Genomic DNA, 21,814 nt, shown 5'->3' with positions numbered 1-21,814 from the left:
TAAAAACTAAAAAGGGCCAAAGACAACGGTGTGTTGGTCATACAGAGTACAACGTACAAACTTACGTATAATCATAGATTTGTCTTTATTGCCAATATGTTGAACACCTCATTATAAAATCCCGTTCATATACAAAGGCCAGCGTTTCCATTACAGAGTCAGTGGATGCTGCTCGAGTCCGTGTGCAGCGAGGAGAGCGAGATGCTGCTGGGATACCGGCTTAGTGGGCCAGGACCAGGCCGTCAAAGGGTGCCGTGCCATTGTGCTCCGTGTCCAAAGGGTGATGTGAGTGGAAATCATGAGCTGAAATGAGTTTGACACCCCTGATATAAAAAAAGGTTTCCATAAATGGTTTTGCGTGAGCGCCGTGGCTACGAAGTGGAAACAAACGGATTCCTGCCGAGAAAAGTCCACCGAGGAGGCTCTTTAAGGAGGAGTCTTTAACGTGTACAGAACAGAAGACGGCTATAATTTTGGTGAATATATAAAATCTTTGAAACATAAAATGTTTTTATTATTAGTAGATAGCAAAAATATACAAACCAAGATAAAATACCCTTTTCGATGTCCCATATACAGCATAAATATCAAACTAGGGATGATTTTAAACTACTGTATAGCAATATTAAACATAAAATGGAAGTGTTCAAATATAATGTAAAACAAAACTAACATTTTCCAGCTTATACAGCGGTCGCTATAAACGACAAAACTGTCTTTCTTCTTACACGACGAACGATAGACATCAAAAAGAAGCGAGGCTTTGATTACATCTCATATGTGCACATAGTATAATATTAATAGAATTTGGCTAGTCCCACTACTTCATCACACCTCTGGATAAAAACAATAATGATTCGGTCTGAATTTGATCAAATGACACGCAACCAAATACACAAATAAGAGGCGAAACACTACGAAGAGAAGAGAAGGTTTTGGCACTAAGTTTTCTTCGAGGAGTGTCTCTCTTTGTAAGTGACGCTTAACCTTCATATGATGTGTGTCGTACAGGAGTTTAAGCGTGTTTGTGTGCGTCCACGTGTGACGGCCGAGGTGTAGTGACCATTCTCAAAGGGTGAGGTTTTTTTTTTTTTTTCTTTAACATTTTTTATAAGGCCTCAAACTCATCGATCCTCTGCTTGGTGTTGCCCTGCCGGATCTGTCGCAGGGTCTTGTATTTGTCTCGGCCGACCCGGACGTTCTCACTGTGAAGAAGGTCGTTCTGGGTGTTCTTGGATTCATCACGCGCATGAGCCAGCTCTGAGGTCAGGGCCTGGGGGAGGAAAAGAAGATGGGGGGGGGTGAAAACCTCCGACAAACAAATTCAAGCATGAAAGCACATCATTTAATCATCCCTGGTGTCATGACTAGCTTGCATGTGCGAGGCGCGGATTTAATCATCTCCGCGGATCGCGCCATCCTCACCTTCAGCTGCTTCTGGACGCGCTCGTTCTTCTGGGCCTCGGTCAGGCGGTCCTCCTCGTTGCGGTGGTTGTTGAAGCCTTCGGAGTGCAGTTCGGCGCTGTGGTAGCTGTTGTTCTCCTCGCTGGCGGTCTCCTCGCTGTCGCTGTTGTCGTCCATGGCTTCGAACATGGGCGGAGGGGGAGGCGGCGGGGGCACCGTCATCACCATGTGGAGCTCCTCCTTGGTCTTTATCAGGTCGTTCTGGGCCTCGGTGGCCTGCAAAGAAGAGTTTGCGGGACACACATGGGGACAGTCAGCGTGGCCTTCTTTGTCTGCGAATGTGGCAGGAAACCAGATTTTCCATTTAGCTGAATATATGAAGTGCGTGCGTTCATGACGAAGAGTCCTTGCAGGCAGGGTGAACCGTGCTGGTCTGCTGCTAATGTGCTTCAGTGGATTGCACCTCGGTTTAAGCGCTCACCCTCAGCTGCCATGAGTCGGCCTCCTCCTCCTTGCGTCTCTTGGCCTCCTCCAGCAGGCTGATCTTGGCCGAGTGCTCGGCCAGCTCTGCAGCCTGATAGAAAACAACAGCAGACGCACTTATTTCATCAGCGGTCACATGTGTACAAAGAAATGTAAATCTTTATCTAGAGCAAAAAGAAAGAAAACCAAACGTGTGAAACAAAGAGCAACTTATGCATCGTTTTAGTTTGAGCAGTGGTTCATGGATGAGTTGCAAAGAAGACTGAACGTGGAGAAGGAAGCTGGCTGAGTGAAAGAGGGCAGCACGCGGTCCTGTGGGTGGTCCACAGACCGGGCTTGGGCCCGAGTGGGCGGTCCAGCTGCAGTAGCTGGGTGTGGTCCAGCTGGACGCTACAAAGCGGCGTGTTCAGCAGCCAGGCACTGCTGAACACGCCGCCCCTGCGCTGGATTGCATTTTTTTCTTTAAATCGATTGTTCAAAAAGCAGTTCTAGCGTTGAGGGAGATGTGTCTAAACTACTGACCAGCTGCTCCTGACTCTTCTGCTGGTCCTCAGCCTGGCGGGCCAGCTCTTCTTTAGCCAGCAGGGCGGCCTGGCGCTCGGCCTCCAGGCGGGCGGCCTCCTCCTCGGCTTTCCTTCGCTCCGCCTCCAGCATTATGGCTCTCTGGAGCTGCTCCTGCAGATCTGCCGCGAGGAGACGGAACAGACGTGACGCCAAGCTCGCAGCTACAGTGCTACCGACAAGCAACGCTAACGACAGATACGTTTTTAAACAAGAACCATGATGCCCGGGGTTCTTTTTTTCCCCAAAAGGTGATGGTGATGGTGCAGGACAATTGTTAGTAAATCTTCACAGGTTATAACATATATAATAAAGTCTTAATGACACCTACAACATCTGAGCATTGTGGGCTTTAGCACACATTATCTTCTCAGTGAAACCAGAGTGTTTCTAAAAGTCTAAAAACAGATAAGACGTAACTGAGCCCAACTTCCACTGAGGTATGTTGCCAGCGCTAAAATGGAGATAGTGAAGCCAAAAGACAACAGTCTATGAACCTGCCAGTTTCTGTTACCATTCAGGCTGTGGAACCACAATCAGCTGGAATCCAAAATATTTAAAAAAAAAAAAAAAAAAACTGCAAATCATTTGGCAATAACTTATGAGCAGGAAACTCATAAATTATGACTAAAAGAGAAGCCATGGAGTAACGTATCTTATGAGCCTTACAGCTTCTAATGTCACCAATAAAACGCAATAAAGAACTTTCTTTTAAGGAACGCTGCTCGTACGTCCTGTAGATGAGACACGAGCAGAGGAAAGTAAAAGCAAAAACACAAGTGCTTTTTTGCTGGTTTCGACAATATATAAAATCAACATATAATCAAAACACAAAGTCAAGAAAGTTGCTAACCATCAGGTATCCCGCTGTTCACAGAGAAGAGCTCACAGCTAATGTAAATAAAAGACGCTTTGCTAATTCACCACAGCATCCGCTTGCACGTCGGCTTGTTAGCGCTCACGTACCCGCGTGAACACACGCGTGATGACTACTTTCACACGCGCCCACCGCTCTAACGGGTTATGGGATGTATGAGCCCCCACCCCCTCCCTCACCTTTCTCCGCCTTCTTGGTCTTCTCCTCAAACTGGTAAAGCCTCATCACCAGATCCTGCTTCTCTTGCTCCATCTGGTCCTTCTCCCGCTCAATGGCCTCTCTCCTCTTCTTCTCCTTCTCCAGCTGGGCCCTGCAGATAAGACGCAGCCATCATGAGCTCACGTGATTGACTGATGTTTGTCAGCCGTTACTATGTAGCAGTTGCCCCACCGACACACACACACACACACACACACACACACAAGGTTAGATTCACCATGACTGCACAAGATGTTCTAATCGTATTACAACTGGCCAAAGCACGGAGAAATCGCATTCATCTCTCATGGTCACGTACAGTGAACCAAACTTTCATTTGCAGGCGCGTTTAGCATCATATTTTATTTTATTCCTCGTGCACTGTTGTCTTGTCGTCCATTGTCGTACTGTCTGCTGTTACGCACCAACCACCAAGTCAAATTCCTTGTATGTCTGACATATTGGCAATAAAGGTTTCCTGAAAAAAACAGTCTTTAGAGCTGTAAAAAGCACCGGTTTAAATAATCAATTAAATGACGATGGTTTGACCTATTAAACGTCAGAAAACAAGAACTTAATACTTCTGCTGCAGAAACAATGTGACATCTCCCTGAGGGTTTAATTACGTCCATCTTAAAGGACTAATATCTGCAGACCCTCTGGTATTTACTGTGTCGTCCGCCGGTGTTACATCACTGCGTTTGAACAGCTGTACGGGACAGACAGCGCGCCGACAGCTGCAGCTGAGACCGGGGTCAACATCCATCCACTTTCAAATCAACCAATTCAGGAAAAACACATTTCCCCACACTTGAAAAAAGGAAGGTTTCCCTTTTAGGCGTTGAACAGCATGAATTGTGAGCAGCATATGCTGTTAGTAAAGCTGGTTCAGACTCAAGGGGGACAGCTGTTCCGTATCCACTTTACAAAACGCCGTCTAATCTCTGGATCTTGACATTAATTATTATATTAATTAATAAAATGAATCAATAACGAACATAACTGTTAATGTGAAACTCTCAGAGCCTTATCCGTTTAAACAATCATTCATTTAGGATACATCACCTCTGTATATAACCACACACACACAGACATTTCTTAAACATTTCCAGCTGCCCGCGCACCTCTCCAGCTGTTTCTGTTGCTTCTCCTCTCGGGCCTGAGCCTTCATCTGCTGCACCTCGATCGTGTCCGGCTTGCGGCGACGCATGTACAGCTCGTGGTTGCCCATGCACAGCTGCAGGATGCGCTTGTTTATCCTCAGTCTCGCTGCATAAAACACAAAGTCCTGGACAAGCAGAGAAACACACGGGAGGAATAAGAAAGAGATTAAAAAAAAGAAATAATAGAAAAAGCAGCAGGCAGAATGCGTTCAGCTGTCTGTTCATTGTGCTTCACTGATAAAAAGGGACTCCAGCAGATGCAGGGTTACCGCCGCACACAAGAAGAGACCACTGCAGCAACAGTGGAGGGTAAAATATCCTGAGCTACAAAGATAAAGGTATTTAACACGTACATGTGTGAGTGTTTGGAACCCATCACTAATTGCTTTGCCTGGAAAGCAGCCCTGGCTATTCGGCACACTAGATCAGACTGAGACAACGGTTTGTACAGAGAAAACCACATGCCACAGGTAACAAAACAAGTCAGCAGATCAAGTATAGAGAAGCACTGACACTTAAACGGATGAAAGCTTCATTTTATATGTGAAGAGAAAAGCCAGTTTCCCTAAAACGAGTCTGTGTGTGAAATCAAAACGCTGCTGAAGTTTGACTCACCGGAGATTTCTTGTCAATGGGTTTGATGATGAACTTTTTATCGTTGAAGGAAATGTTTCTGATCTCGCTCCAGGGGAAGCCAATCTTTGGGGTCAATCTGCGGGAGGGACGAATGGTACACAAACGTTATGTCTCTGCGTGGGCCGTGAGGGCAATATTCCCAGATGTGTATTTATTTAATTGAATGATAAATACAGTTAAAGACTGCAGAGGCTGTGACGCCTCTATAATCAAAGCATAATGTGTAAATAAAAGCTTTGGTGTAAATGTAAGACTATATTTTCAAATATTTGGACAACGTCTTTCAATGCAAAGAAACTTATTCGTGCTGTCGTTTTCACACGAGAATATTTTGCTGAATTTATTTTTCATATTAGGACAACGATTATAATACCTTTGGGTTTTCAACTGCCATTGTTTATTTAAAAAAAACATTTGAAAAACTGAAAAATTCATTGATTCACGGAGAAATGTCCCCTCAGACGGATCCCTAATTAGTTGAATATTTATTTATTTATTACACCCATTGATGGAGTGTGGGGGATGAATCTGGGGCGTGGCCCTCCGTTCTACTGTAGCAGACTAACTGAACGCGGGCCAATTTCACAGCGCATAATACAAGGTAGCACAGCAAACATTGACACGCCGATAGCGTTGTAATCTAGAAACGCAGCCATCCACCTCGTAGCGAAACTCCGCTGTGAAACCGCACTGCCTAAACAGGAATTTCACTCAATTACTGAACCTGACACATGCTTACGGAACTGACAGAACAATGTGGAAGTTATCTCAGCGATTACATGTTTCTGTCAGTTATTGGGCTGGGCTCGATCATGGATTCATTTTCTGTAGAAATCAAATGATGTCGTGATGTGGTTTATAAAATAGTGCAGTGATTTAGGAACGGAAAGACGCTGTCGTGGGCAACACTAAGTCTCGTACCAATGTGTGAGGATTTACCATCTATGGAATATGAGCATGGAGTCGATATAACTAACTAGAAGTAATACATTAAGTATAACTAAAAACTATGCTAAGTTTAGCCAAAAGAAGAACTAAATATTCACACACAACACAAGGAAGTCAAACAGTCATCTCAGAGAAGCTTAAACATAATAATGTCAATTATGAAATGAGTTGCCCAACTGTAAAACTTCCTTGTTGCAGCCTGACGACGGACCAAAAGCTCCTACTAAGCAATTCAAACATGACAAATAATTTAATGGATCACTTGTATTTCCTGTGTTCATTTTCAGATGCTAAAACCGGTTTTACAATGTACATTTCATTGGATCGAGTGACTTTAATGTCTCTCAATGAGCAGCGCGGCGGGCCGTAGAGCCGGAGGGCCTAAGGAGTTAAACCGGCACCAGACTGTGCCCGAGCGGAGCCTCGGCCGCGTGCTGTTGCATTGTGGGCCGGCTGCCCTCATTGGAGCGACGGCGTCGTAGGTTCGCCGCACATTCTAAAGTGCCACACAGCTTGAAAAACCAGTCGGTGTAGCCGTGGTTCCCGCAGAGGGGAGGCTTTTCTCCGCTGATCCCCGGCAGCACATAAAGAGACACGAGGACCCGGTGGGAGTCTTTAACAACGCGTTTCCTGCTCTCGTTGGAGTATCTATACTATTAGTATGTGAATGAGGGACTGGGTGAGCTTTAACACAACAGCCGTCACAGCAGGTCAGTCTTTGACCGTGAGCTGAAACAAGATAGAGAATTTAGCCAGTAAAGGTTAAATTAGAGACCTGACGTACTAAATGTTATTTTAACTGCCTCTGTTCATTTCTTCCCACTAGAGCAAACCAAGTAGACCAAACTGCTTTTAATAAACGCGGGCATGAAAGCACAGCGCAGACAGTGTAATGCAGGAAAAAGCTACATCTGGTAGTGAATATTAAAATGAATAAATAAATGCAAAGATTTTTGCACGAAGGGTTTCCAGTTTGATTGAAAGGCACCTTGGATGAAGTGCTCCTTCAGCACACTTCACTCCAGTAAGTCCGAGGACAAGGCCACCAGCCACAGGAGACCTCAGTACTCATTTACCCGAAAAGAGGGTTATTACCTCCCACAGCGTGTCGCCCTATAAACCAGACTGTCACCAAAACAGAAAACAGTCATATTTACGGTTCTCTGTCTTACTGCCTGCGGGTAAACAAATGGGTGTTGATCAACGACAGACATGGACCGGGACAGGTCGAAGGTCACCGTCAACCGTGAGTCAATGGAAATAGGGAAATAAACAGGATAACGTTTGTGAACGATTAGATAGGATTTCATATGAACCATTGCCAGTGTAAATGGCACACAAAGCTTACTTTGTGCCAAAAAAGCGTAGGTTTCTCTCCCCAAGTAGTACGTAATTGCACCTCTATCAACCGGTGTGAATAATAACAACGTATGCTTTCCTCCTGATCCCTGTCACACTGTCTGCAGAAGAACAGGAAGAGTGATTGAGTGCACACACAGAGCTGGCTCAGCCAGTTTCGCCGTGTCTCACATTCAGAAAGAAACACAGAGGACAGGCACCGCCAGCCGGGCCGCTTCACATTCACCGCTTACTTGTCCTCCTTCTCATAAATGTTGAGTCCCAGGGCGTCCACTCCCAGCCACAGATCTGTTCCTTTCTTGTTCTTGATGTCAAAGTAGTTAACTCCGTACATCTCCAGGTCTTGGGCGATCTTCAGGTACTCCATCATGGCGTCTTCCCTGTGAGAGAATCCACAGAGGACGACGGTAAGTTATTCTTTCAAGGTGTTCCGTATCGTCTCACTGGAGTTAAGATTATGTGTAAATAAAAAATAAGAAACACACACACACACACACACTCACTTCAACATGCCACCGTGCTCCTCGTGCCACACCTGAATCCTCTCCTCCCACTGCTCTCTGGATAACTTGTGCTGCTCCTGGACTCTGCAGAAAGAGAAAACGACGATCAGCACGCAGAAACCACAAGGACACAATGACATTGGACATCAAGGGCCCCGTCGTCATGCCAGCATTGAATTGTGCAAAGTCCGACTTTGTTTTGTTTTTAGAACGTGCTTTTCCTCGCTCGCAGTGGCGAAGGCACAACAGGGTGTGTGTGTGTGTGTGTGTGTGTGTGTGTGTGTGTGTGTGTGCCGCCGGCATTCCAAGATTTTGAGCAGCCTGATGCATCCGCATAGCCACCTTCTTAAAAGCCATGAGCTTCATTTATTCTCTATTCTGATTATTCTCTCAAATGAAATGAACTGCGGACTACAATATTCATTCTGGCAAAAATAATTATACTATTATTATTATTATTATTGGTGGTGAGTCTACAATAACCACGTGAACTCTTCTCTCGTGCACATCCAACTAGCTGTTGGTACTACCCGACTACTACCCGTTTAATAGTTTGGCGCAGCGCTGCTGGAGGTCGTGACCTCAGGATGCAGATCCCGTGGCTACCCCACAAAGACCTCCAGACTCCTCATTTGTCAAGATGCAGGAATTAAAAAGAGACAGCATCACGTATACTACTAAGCAAATTTGACTTACGCTTCAAAACCGTGTCATGTTACTGACCTTCTCAGGCATTTCTAACAACAGATACAATTGCACATACTTAGTTGACGGCAACACGCCCTCTCAAATCACCTGCCTCTTCAAACAAACAACAAAAGAACAACAGTCTCGGCACGTAGACCTTTATCAACGTCGATGGTAATGAATTCTTGAACGCTCATGAGCAATCACTGACATATTCCGTTATCGCAAATTCCAGCAACTCTCTGTAGATGTGCACGCCTAATCCGAAGTCAGAGGGGGAGAACGATGACACAGAAACACCCACACAAATAATTCAAATGTTTTAGACTGATAATGATCAGTTTTTTGGGGCTTCCAGAGTGAAGCCTTCTAGTTCCTTCTTCCTCTAATAAGCAAAGAGTTACATCGCCACATACAAAGTCTTGCCCGATTCCCCGTTCGGACCCTTCTGCCGTAACTCACCTCTGTGGCAGCAGGCGCTCGGACACCAGGTATCCGGGCCGGTGGACGTCTTTGTTGTAGTCCCCGAACTTGGCCTGAACGGAGTAGGAGGCGAGCAGCACGGCGGTCTCCGGCGGACAGTAAACCTCGTCGCTCAGGATGCCCTCCTTCACCTGCAGGAAGAAGAGCTTCTGGGTGACGTCCTGGATCAGCTCCTCGGACACGTCCTCCGGGAAGAACTTGGCCCGAAACTTGAACTGCATTGGGTTCTCCTTCTTCACGTCCTGGGACGAAACCTGGAGAACAATTACATGGTTAACCCAGAGTGTTGAGTAAAGGAATAGTGAGACGACATTTTTGGAAATAGGCACCGTCATTGTAATATGAGAATCAGCAGGTCAAAATGGGTAAATATCAAAACACGGCGAGACCCAAGATCTGATCCTCAAGGAATGTGATCGCTCTGAAACCTGTTTTAACAGAAGTTTGAATGATGTCTTGTCAAACCTGTGAGCTGATATTTGCTACATAAAAATACAACAACACAAATAAAGTGTGTTATTGTTTCATAAATAAGGAAACAGTTCACAGTTCCGCTGATTCATGGCTGCACGGTCCTCACAGAAAGGGGATCTACCAAATGACTCCAAATTACAGTCCATATTTACACAAATTCGACTCTTCCTCTAATTTAAAAACAGGAACCAAACGGTCTTAATGGAAATAAAAAGGCCGGGAATATTATCTTTTCAGTGAGGGATTGTGCTGGTGATGCTGACCAACCTTTCCGTGGCTCTCAGTGACCCTTATTCATATTGTAACAACGGCAGTGCAGCACTATTAAAGCATAAGAGATCGTAGTCACGTGAGTGTTCACTCCTATAACATACACAAACGTACAATGGACAGTTTAATAAAAAAAGTTCAAAAGTTGGATCCCAACCACTTGTTTCGCCTTCACACGGGTCTGAGATTCAGGTTTGTTTTGTTAGATGCCAACGTGCCTCGACCGTCTCGCTTCAAGCTAAGATGAGGATCCAGCTACAGATGTCCATAGTCAATAGTTTTTTTATTTCCTAACTTTTTTTTCTTAAACCCCAACAGGAGGAGCACTTCTACATTTTGTCCCCATATTAATAGCACTCCTGAAGACCCGTAAACGGACTTTGTGTGCAAAAGTGTAAAATCAGTTGCGCTTTTCTTTGGGAGACTATTGATGCAGAAATAGCGAGTCTAAAAGGCTGCAGGGGTAGACAATATAAACAAATATTATATAAAAAAAATCTTAAACATTTGGAGTTGTACTTATTTGCATGTACCTCTGGTTAATTGTTTTTTTTGCATTGCAAATTTGAGTTGAAGTTAAATTGGGAGCAGCGGAGGAGAAACAGTTAGTGAAGGTAACCAAAGCCGTTCTAGTTAACAAAGACTTGGCGCTCAAATAGTCCTCTATTGAAAAGGTGCTCGAAACCCCCAAGAGCCCGGGGGGCTACTGTTTGACTGAAAAGTAAACAGTTGAGCTTAAAGAAAGAATGCATTGTTTCTCTGTTGTTTATACTATTTAATAGACGGACAGATAGACAGAGTATGTATGTATGGATGGATGGATGTATCACAATGTGTAAGAAAATACACATCTTATGTTGGGAAATAACTATGCGAATAAAAGGAACACGTTTGATCACAATCATTTTTTTACTTTTCTTCCATCCCTTAAAACCTACAAAATAAAAAAAAGGCATTTTTTAAGATAGTTCTTACCTTTTTGTCCAGTTTTAGCCAAGTGTAGTAACCTTTGCCATCCATATACTGGAGTCCAAAGTACCAGACTTCACGTAAGCCAACTGTTTTCACTACCTGCACAGAAGAAAGAACAAGTCTTAAAACATAGTAGGAAAACAAAAGATTATGTCGAATACAAATGAGTCTGTTCATTTATTTTTTGTGTTGATGAATCCATAAACCTTTTAGTCAACGAAAGGTGAACAAACTGTTGCCACAATGTCCCAATGTTCTTGTTTTACCTCAGTTTAATGACTTAGGGTAAACCCTCACATGTTATTAGCTGAAAATGAATGAAATAATTCAAAACATTTAAGTGAAGTAGTTCTTGATTATTTTTCCGTCAATCAAATAATCATATCGTCACTAAAACACACACATTGCTCAGCGTTACTTTTCCACCTGGATACAAAAGACGAATTTAAAAAGTCAACTCCAGTTGACATTATCCTGATTGAACGCAAGAACATTTGGATGGAAACGGAGTTGCACTTTGTCTCGGCAAACACATGAAAAGGTGCAGACATTTTAACAAATAGGAGCACATTCAAGAAAGCATCACTCTGAAGAATTGTCAACAGACTCGGAGATGACGACGTATCCGTAGCAGCACGACACGAACACAGAAATGGGACTAAAGTACCAAAGGACTCTTTCCAGCACGGCGAGGAGTCATGAAAAGGCCTTTGAAGGCTTCACAGTCGCTGGCGACGCCCGACGTAACTAACCTTAAAGTGACATACTCAGGTACCGGACTAATCTGCAGCCCCTCATAGTGTTACACACAGAGTACGGACTGGGCTACGGGAACAAAATAGTCAGCTACTCACAGGAAAACAAAAAGTACTCAGAGTCCCGACATGTTTGATGCCCTTGCAGTATTGTTTTTCCTTTTTATTATTATTATATAAGGGAAAATTAGCAAATCCTGACAGGTGTTCAGCTGTAACTTAGTGCCAAATCATTTTATTTTCACTTCTGATCTCACTTGAACCAATAAGAAGCAGATCAAAACCTGCATTAGGCTGAAGAGATGCATTTCTTCAGCGTGGCGACGAGGTACCGGCCTCTCGCGGAGTGGTCCTATTGTTCGACCGGCGAAGAGGAGTGAGACTGTATAACGAGGGCGTGCTGCATGACCAACATCCTGCCTCTGACTCAACCGACCAAACTCATTATTAACTTCAAAAAAAAAAAAAAAAAAAGACTGATGAAAGATTATGAGCGTGGTTTTTATTTTTTTTTAACCCCATTTGAAAACCCACAGATTTTTTTTTAATTAAGCTGAGGCAAAAAGTGAAAAAACAGTTCTGGAAAAATCCCCTGTAACTGCAGAAAGAGTTACTCTTTTCCACAGGAGGGTGAAAAAATCCTCCAGAGCGGCGGAGCGACATTTTCCGACAGCACGTGTACAGTGTTTTTTTTTGCGTGCGATGTTCTGTGTGGACGACCTCTGTGCCGGGCCCCTTTTTTTAATTCATCACTGCCAAATTCCCCACCCAGTCACCAGGAGAGGTGCCAAGTTGGTGCCGGGGGGGGGGGGTGAAGTTTGAATCGACACTCCGGCACTCGATAATAAGCTCCGGCCAAGGTCGAAGTGAAAATCCAACCGCCATCTTTTAGCAGCAGACATAAAATACAGGGCGAGCTGACCTGCAAGGAGTATAAATGAATGTCTTTCACTCGGAGGAGTTTTCTGATGGATCGCTTTTAGTCAAACAGCAACAAGCTGGAATGAATCTCACAGGGCCTCGGAAAACAATCGGCCCTTTCATGGTGCTTTGGCTTTCGGCTGTGAAGGGCGAGAGAAACCGCTCAGACACCTGAATGAAGCGCTGTCTCTCAGTCCAGGAGGAGGAGGAGGAGGAACGGTACAACCTTTCCACCACCTCCCCCCTTTAACCACGTTGTGTTTCACTGGACAAGCAGATAAACTCGCTTTAATAACACGCTTTACTCGTTGTGAACACCTGCTGGCAAAGGATGCCTGAAAATAGTGCAGTTCATTAGAGGGGGATTAGCTCTGAATTTGGGGACGTGGGTTTACACAACGGACATCGCAGCGGGAGGCTTTGGCCGGCTGCAAAGGCTGCAAAGGTTTTGGCCAACGAGTCCTGATTAACTAAAGGAATAATCGATTGAACAAATAAGAAAAATGGTTAAACGCCAGCAGAGCCCAAACAGAGGAGGAAGGAGTGCGCTTGGTGGTGGGGAAGACGCACACCGGGTCCCGGATGAAAGGAAATGGTCTAACGCGGTCGGACCGCGCGTTCATTGTGACCGAGTAGGAAAGGGACACGGGAGTTTTCCACGAAGTTCGACGTCTACTAATAGTTCTGCTGCAGAAGAAAAGCCATGCGTGCTCGTTTCCTCCTGGTGATTCAGAACCGCGTGGAACACGCCCTCGCCACGCGGGTCGGGTGTAAAAGTGATCCCAGTTGCGTAACTTGCCTGCGGCCCCTTTCAGTCAAATTAGTCTTCAAAGCAAGACGTGGTTGAAGGGTTTAAAATGTTTAAAATTTGCATCTTTGTCTGCTTTTAACAGAGCCAAACCAGTTGATTTAGCGCCGACGGCGAAAAGCTTTTGAAAACATGAATGACAGGAGAGGGAGAGGGGGGGGTTGTGGGGGGGGGAGTGGGGGGGGGGGTGCCTGGAGATTACACTGCACCGCGGTAACTAACCAGTAAATCTACTGTCAACCACGTGACTGCGGCGACTCTTCTCGCCCAGCGAAGGAGGCCCAGCGAAAGCGGGCAGCAGTGAACAGTCATACGGACGTGAAACTGAGCGAGGGCGTGGAGGGGAGCGGCAGAGGTTCTTCTCTTCAAAAAAAGGAGCAGCGCGACGGGGATTTGAGGTTGCGATCCGCGCGGGGCCACGCCAAGCCTCACACGGGGCGCCGAGCGAATGAGCTCACTGGCCGTTGCTCGGCGTTTCCACCAAACCTGTCTAAAAGCTACGTGGGTGTACTTGTTCCTCCTTCCAGAAAAAAAAAAAAAATACACAGCCAATAACAAAACGTTGAGAGCTTTAAATCACAGGCATTGCTGGTTTATTGGTGACTGAGGTGAGGTCAAAACTATTGGAAAGACATCAAAGTGACACATTGATGTCTGAATACTCAGTATTTCATACTTAACGCGACCTATTCAAATGTTTGTTTTTTTATTGCTAAAAGGCGCAGACACGCAGCCGCAATAGACAGTCGGCTACACTTGCTATTGATAAACAGGTTATACAGGAAGTGGCTAAAACAATGCCTTTCCCTCCCCGCTGGTGTCATAAAGCCTCACAGGAGCTCACATTAATGACATGTCGTCTACATTTGGGTACCGAGCTTCCCAATATGAGGAAACATGCAAATAAGAAGCGGCCGACATGAGCCACAAATAAATATGAACCTTTTGGATCCCTTTATAAATACATAACCACATTGGGGGTAATGAACAAACAATCGAAGTTCAACATTTGAAGGGAAGTTATAGTCCTGCAGACAAGGGCACATTTATTTTGTATTTGTAGGGATTTAACAAATGAGGTGTTAATTACTGAGCCAGTAAGCGGATACAAAGCTTCCGGTCTTTGTGCTAAGCTAAGCTAACATAACAAGATTCGGCCTCCAGCTTCATATTTAACACGCAGACATGAGTGATATGCACCTTCTCCTCTATTGCTCAATGAAGGAAATATGCACTAAAAACAAAATGTATAACTGCTTTTTTATCAAATACAACCATTAGCCTTCCAACATAACTTAAATACAAACATTTTGAATTATTTTCACGTGGTTTTGCTCCCAAAAAGTGATATGGACAACCCCGCGGGAGGGTCAATCCTGATGCTAGAGGTCAATACAGAAGGGCATCGTCACTGTACCTGGTCGAACAGCTGCTTGCCGGTGGTGCTCGGCTGGATGGCAAACTCCAGCTCAGCATCCACGGTGGTGACGCGAACATTGACCTGTGGGAGAACACGAGCAAACGAGAGTTCAAAAGCAGGCCGGAGCAACAGAGAGGTTCTCACAGGGCTGCTGCAGTGTGTGTGTGTGTGTATGTATTTACAGAGTAAACAATGGCCTCTGTGTTTCTCTGCCTTTCTCAGAGACGAGAGTCATTCAATGGGAATTTCGCTCTGCGTTTCTTTTTTTTGTGAAGCAATATTCCGCGCGCCACATCTAACGCTCACTTCCTTTAGAAGTTATCATGGTCAGATTCGGGATAGCTGGACTGAAGAGAGGAGGCCTCAAAATCAGGCAGGTCGGTCACTCCCCTTCGTCTTTCAACCCTCTGGTTAATGATCAATTAGAATGGCCTGTGTATACAAAAAAGAAAAAGAGGTGGTCCATCTGAGGGAAACATGCTCCATGAGCAGAGAATTGAACGTCCACTCACAGGGATCCACCCCAATGATTGATGTGCGATCTCAGGCCCATTACAAATAGAACGGAATAATAAGAGCTGACGTCAGCCGTGAGCCGTTAAAGAAAGGGAGAGAACAATCTGCATCGTAAGTTTGATTAGTAATCAGCAACGGGCACTTCTGTGTTACACAAAAGGCCACGCACACAACACGCTGTTCACAATAGGCGCTTTGAGGTAACGGACACACGGGCGCTCACCTGTGTGGGCACAGTGTCAAACGTCTCTGGTATTTGCGTGGGGGGAGGGGGGGGTGGTAGGGGGGGTTTATGAAAAGACCCAGCGAAAGTACTGAGTGAAACCATGGCATCTTTCATCTCCGGCCCATTGTGATCCAAATTCAATGGCGCCCACTGGAAAAAGGGAAGTCCGTGCTGCAGCGGTCTGGTGATTCACGGCCACGCCGATTCCTCGGAGGCCCCGCGGGCCGAGCGATTCGCCGACGGGCTTGAAGCCGAGCGCAGGAGACAGATCGGATCACAGCCTGGGATGGAAAGCTCCTCGCCACAGTGCTGCCCAGGATATTGTGGGAAACACAGTAGTCTAGACAGGGGATTTTAAAAGGATGCCTCCTTTTTTTTCTTCCCCATCCATGAGTCTCCTGCTTTCCAGTGTACGGTCAGCTGACAGCACAGTTTTACCAACAAACAGCCCCGGAGCCGTATTGAGTTGGTGGCTGTCCCTCAGTGACGTATACGCGGACGCTTTAAAAAGGGTTTTGACTCCAGCAGGGAAGCAAATACCGGCGCCAAGTCACAGCCAAAAAGCCGGGGGAAGGAGGGGAAGCCCTGCATTTGCTTTAGGCAGCAAAACAAAGATTCCCTTTGAGCTGCGGTTCCCCCAGCAGCGCCTCGCTATCATCATCCTCATCTACAGCCTAGCGGAGCCAGATTACCAAAGACTGAATGAAGGAGTGATCAGAAACTGCTCCAATTAGGGGACGCCGGTTTGAATCCCCCCCCCCCCTTGTTTATTGGGGATTATTTGATTTGCTTGGTTTAGGTGGTTTCTCGTAACATCACATTATTGAAACACGCAGCCCGGCCGGCGCAGAGCGGAATATGTGAATGCGTAGAGCCAACGAGGCAACAGAAACCCCCGAGTGAGCGATATCCGAGTCCTCCGGTGGTAACTCACAATAAACTGAAGCCGTTCAGAGCGAGAAAGAAAACATGACACGTACGCTTAAATTAAACCGGGCAAAGGCCCAGCGTTCCACGACGTGAAGGTTAACTGTGTCAGCCCCTGCTTCACAAGTCATAACAGCATCAACACAACAGTCATGACTAACAATCTCAGGACAATCTCAAGGTTTAATCAAGTGTCAAGACAGCAGACGTTAATACCATTTGTTAAATGAAATACAACATATTTATAGCAGAAACTTTGTGCAGTAATGAGAAGATTAACAGCAATATCCCATGTGAATACTCCATGTACGGCAGCTACAGACAACTAGCTTAGCATTAAGCAGTGGTTCTCAAATGGGGGTATGTGAGACTTTTTTTAAATGAATTTAAAATGAGCATCCATTCAAAAATACTTAGGAGGAACTCTGCTGAAATCACACACAAAAAAAAAAAGAAAAAAAAAAAAAAAAAGGTTGAATAGAGTGGAAAAAGCCAGTTTTTAGTCAACATGCTAATCAGCCTAAGCTAGGCTAACAATCTCCTGTATCCATCTGCTAAGCTCTATAGTGTTAAAGACGATAACGCCATCGCGTTGGCATTTTCCCCTTTAGCATCAAGCTTCACAATAGAAGTTGATGAATACTAAAAAGACGGATAGTAAAACAAAGCAAAGACTTCTCCCGGATCCATCTTCCCGAGATGATTCACAGAAGAACTATACATTCAGAGCCCAGACAATCCATTGAACAAGTCACCCGACAGAAAAATTTACCCGACTGATTAAAGGTTCAAGAATGCCAAATATGTGCTAGTTCTAACCTGGCCATTCCTGTTCCAGAAGATCCATATACTCCCTTCACGCCCTCCAGTTGAGGAGCCGGCGTGGGTCACGTTAAAGAAACCAGGAGGCGATCACCTCGGCAGTTAAACTTTTAAACGGTGCATTCTTCAGCATCTAAGCCTCCGCGTGGAAATACGAGAGCCCTTTGAATCAGGAGTCCCCACGGAGAGCATTTCAACAACCATAAACGACGGCTTCCATTCGGAGCAAACAGGCCCATTGTGTAGTTCTAGTGTTTTCAGTGTTAAAGATACTGTGTGTTACCGACATGCGCATCGTTGAAGGAGGAGAGGTACAAGAACTTGAAGCCATGTTTGGATTTGTGAATCAGATCTCGAGGGCGTTGCAGGCATGATTGAGTTAATTATTATTTTTAATTTTTTTTAAAGGAACAAATACCAACAACGGGACTGGACATGAATGGGGAAACACCCGTCCATGTTGATCGTGGCAACGCCTGGTTAGGTTCGTGTCATTGAGCCGTGACAGCGAGGAGAACGCGGCCCTTTACCTCTCGCAACGAGACATTCAGGTGGAACGTGAGTCACACCGACGCGCCGTAGTTACACGCCGACGACTCCTCGACGATCTGTCACAAAGCTTTCTTTTCCCGAACATTGTTGCAATTTGGGATTTCATGCCAGGTATTCGGAGCTGAAATTATTCAGTGCCTAAAGGTTTCCCTGCCAGAAGTCTTAAAACGCAGAACGCCGTTTGTACCGTCTTTGACTGTTACATTACAACCTCCTAAAGCTCTCAGCCATTTCAAAACGGTTAACCTTAAATTTAGTTGGAAATAAATAGGTAAATAGGTAAGTTGACATGTCAGAAGAGAGAGAAGAAGAAGAGTGTTTTCAAATGCTGTACATCTTGTTCAATAAGGCCGGTATCTCACACCCAAAAAGTGATGACTCAAATGTTCTGGCCAATTAACACAAGGAGCTCGGTGTCAGGTGCCATTGAATACAAACATTACCAGGACCAGATAAACACGTCTACAGAGGGTCTTCTGCACAAAAACTAGATGAACACAGGTAGCTTTAGAAGGTAAGACTGGATGTACTCAAAATTTCTATTCCACTCATATGTATCCAGATAGGTTGGGAATTAGTTGATTATTTGCTTAAGCCCATTTCCAAGCAAATGCTGAATAATCTAATCCGATTAAACACCTTTTAAGAACTCAAAATATATAACTCACTTGGCTAAAAGTGGACTTCAGCATTTGAGGGACTCCTTTGAGAGGACGAAGCTTTCTTGTGTAAACGGAACGAATGGATCAATTTAATTTAAAGACTAAGTTCCCTATTGATCGGCTGTTTTGTGGCTCCTGGACGCCGGACTGCAGCGGTCAGACAAATGGACATAAAGACGGACGGATGGATTTTCATAGAGACGCTCATGACAACCGTGAGGTAATTCTAAACAAACTAACAACTCACTTTATGACGCAGACCGGGGCTTTATTCAGCGTCATCACAACACGCTACTGTGATCCAGCTGAAACTATTACTTACCATCACCCTTTTGTTACTTATCAAAAATATTAACCGTGCGGGTTGGCCAGCTCAGTACGTTCCAGTCTACTTTTCACATAATTAACAGGAAATAAAAGGTTTATTTTCTTCTTTTTTTTTTTTTTTTTTTTAAAAGGACAATACGCTTCACTCGTGTCCAACTACAAATCAGCCAGACACTTTGAAACAGCGAGCAGAGCGAGGGCCGTGCTGCGTTACGTGTCAGCTGGGGTGGGGCAACGGATGAGTCAAGTGGGCAAAAGCTGTTCAAATACAGAGCCGCTTCATGAAAGGATGTTTCTCCTTTTGTTTCGGTGACGTAAAAAGGCATTGATGCGGTTGATACTGTAATTATTAGTAGTTTTATCCAAGGGTACGAGATGAGACGCCTATACGTTTCGGTAGGACGCCACTCAAAATTTCCACCCTGAAAATAACTTCAGGAGAACTAAAGAGAGAGACCCCTGTATTCATCCCAAACTAAATAAACAGACATTTCCCCTCGCTTTGATTATAATGTCACACAAGCGTACAACGTTATAGGCAATGACGTCACTGAACCATGGTGGGATATGAGAAGAACATGTGATTTGAGTGGCCTCCTCCCCCTTTAAACACAGAGCCCACTGATACTGTAACTTTATACGTCCAAACTACATATTCAGACCAGGGAAGCGCTCTGGTTTGAATTAAAAGCCCCTCGTTTTGTTCCTGGCTCGTTGACTGAGAGTTTAAAAAGAAGTTATAAATGAAATACATGTCATTAGATTTACAGATGTTTCAGTGATCACTCCGCCTGGAAGTTAAATGAAGCTACTGAGGGAAGCATCGACTTATCGTCTGACGCAACCGGCTTGGGGATTTAAGATTTCTGGTTTAAAATAAATAAAATAAAATAAAAATATTCACAGGATTAAAACAACTCATATAGAAAATCTGATTTAAAAAGGCGCTCATCAGATTAATAAAAAGGGTAAACATCGTTACTCTTTTAATGTGAGTTCATGAATACCTCCCATTGACGTTACCTCTCTTGTTTCGGTTAAAACTTAATAAATAATGGCAAAATATATATATATGAATAAATCGAGGGACTACTTACCGCTTTGGGCATTTCTCTGCTCGTTTTCCCCTCGCCCTGTGCGAGGAGGCTGTTGGATTAAAATTGAATTTAAAAAGTGCTTCCAAAGAAGAGAAGAGAGCTCCGTGTGTCCTCCTGCGAAGAGAGAAAGAAGAGAAACGAGTTTGAGCCTCTTCGGCGTCACTTAAACGCGGCTCGGCACTCCTGCTGGTGACCGCGTTCGGGATGAATCACCGACTGGGAGCCGACAAGCGACCGGTGACTACCGGAAGCGACTCGCTCCACTTCAAAATAAGAGTCCGCGTCCTTCTGAGCAGTCGTGTTCCTAACCAACCTCATTGTTTAAATGTGTTGAGCCGGATAACTCAAATCGAATAACACAACAGGTGAAAAAGACAATTGTGCTTTGAGTGTTGATTGATACCTCAACTATCGTGTTATTTATCTTGACTATCAACAGTCCGAACGTGGTGAAAAACATCACATATTCTCAATTCCCATAAAACAAGTCTTGAATTGCTGACAGTGCTCACTCTAAAGCCCAAATATTATATTTTTGTGTTTTTTTTGCTTTTTTAATGCTTGAAATATTACTTTTGGGGTTTCACTAACAATTTTTAATGAATTTCAAACATATATCCTATAAATCAAATACTCATTTAGTGTACATAAGTTTGACTTTAGGGGAAAATAACTGCTTGAAAAAAAATCACATTTTTTAACAGAGAGACACATTTAAGAAGCTAAAAATATAACTATTATTCGCCAATTTTGCACAAAGAATCGATTTATGAGAATGACCCTGATTAATGCATCTTGTAATGAAATACACAGGTACACCTCTCTGATAAAACAAATATCCATAAAGAATAAATGATTAATCCATATCTGTTTTTATGGCATTGTATTGAATTATATTCTGTGATTTAACACCGGAAGTCGCACCTTTCTATTTTCCCTTGACGCATTCGCATCACCTACACACCATGGAGGTTAAATATGCCACTCGACGTGCCTCACCCACTAGCTATGATACAAGTTATGGTCCCCGCCCTAACCTGTAACCTTTTGCGGTTGTAATAATGTCAGAAATTGGGACAAAGTCACGCTTCCCCGCGTATATTTCCGCTTCAGGTTTACGTTCGCGGTACTTGTAGTCGCGCACACCCACAGCGACAGGGAAGCGATCGAAGCTCAGCAAACGAGAAATTTATTTCACAACGGACATTTATTTCACAATAAAACAAGTAGTATATTATATTAATGGTGCCATCGCTTTAGTGCGGGCGCTTCCTCTATGCTGCAGTCATCCTCACTGTAATCCCGCTGACACCTGTTGTGAGAGTTTGTCGTGCAGAGCCGCGGAGAGTGCGCAGGGTGGGGGGAAAAGTGCGCAAAAAAGAAGTATGTTTTCACACCTCCGAGCTCGTTGTCCTGCCAGCTGCAGTCGGTGAAAGGCGCAGGTAGTTCAGTGTCTTGCCTGAGCTGATGCGGTTCAGAGGTGAGGTGACTGTCTGCAGCGCACAGCGGCAGATTCCCACTTCCTCGGTTCAGACCAGCGCAATATGGCGCTCATCGCTCCCGCTGCGGAGATCCTGTTGCGTCTGTCCCCGCTGGTCATGAGGAGCGCAGATTTATTGCCGGGGACAATAGATCCGGGATTTTGGGGACATTTCCATTTGGCCTTTCCAAAGCGATTTTAGGGCAGGGGATTTTTGTAGGTTTGAATGCAGAATCAGTCAGAGAATTATCACATGTGTGGGTGGTTGGCATGGAAACCAAAG

The 21,814-nt window shown here is 44.7% G+C and overlaps 1 protein-coding gene across 1 annotated transcript; it reads right to left on the bottom strand.

Annotated features, from left to right (window-relative positions):
- Window positions 1–66: 66 nt before the first annotated feature.
- Window positions 67–21,801, bottom strand: ezrb (ezrin b). The gene is made up of 14 exons (XM_040160723.2): window positions 21,511–21,801; window positions 20,052–20,165; window positions 14,920–15,003; window positions 11,022–11,117; window positions 9,282–9,556; window positions 8,133–8,216; window positions 7,863–8,009; window positions 5,302–5,398; window positions 4,648–4,811; window positions 3,505–3,635; window positions 2,410–2,570; window positions 1,886–1,978; window positions 1,426–1,680; window positions 67–1,273 (listed from the first exon to the last, which is right to left on the bottom strand). The coding sequence occupies exons 2-14, from the start codon at window positions 20,061–20,063 to the stop codon at window positions 1,109–1,111; spliced, it is 1,764 nt and encodes a 587-aa protein (XP_040016657.1). The 5' UTR covers window positions 20,064–20,165; window positions 21,511–21,801; the 3' UTR covers window positions 67–1,108.
- Between the last annotated feature and the right edge of the window lie 13 nt (window positions 21,802–21,814).

Source organism: Gasterosteus aculeatus, chromosome 18 (genome assembly GCF_964276395.1).
Source record: "Gasterosteus aculeatus chromosome 18, fGasAcu3.hap1.1, whole genome shotgun sequence".
Taxonomy (NCBI): Eukaryota; Metazoa; Chordata; class Actinopteri; order Perciformes; family Gasterosteidae; genus Gasterosteus; species Gasterosteus aculeatus.
The sequence above is the reverse complement of the archived record's forward strand: the minus strand, read 5'-3'. Positions and strand labels throughout refer to the sequence as shown.

Coding starts and splice junctions, on each gene's coding strand:
- ezrb (XM_040160723.2), bottom strand. Junction 8,217..9,281: donor GAGCGCCTGCTGCCACAGAG/GTGAGTTACGGC, acceptor CTCTTTCTGCAG/AGTCCAGGAGCAGCACAAGT. Junction 1,274..1,425: donor GCGTCCAGAAGCAGCTGAAG/GTGAGGATGGCG, acceptor TTCCTCCCCCAG/GCCCTGACCTCAGAGCTGGC.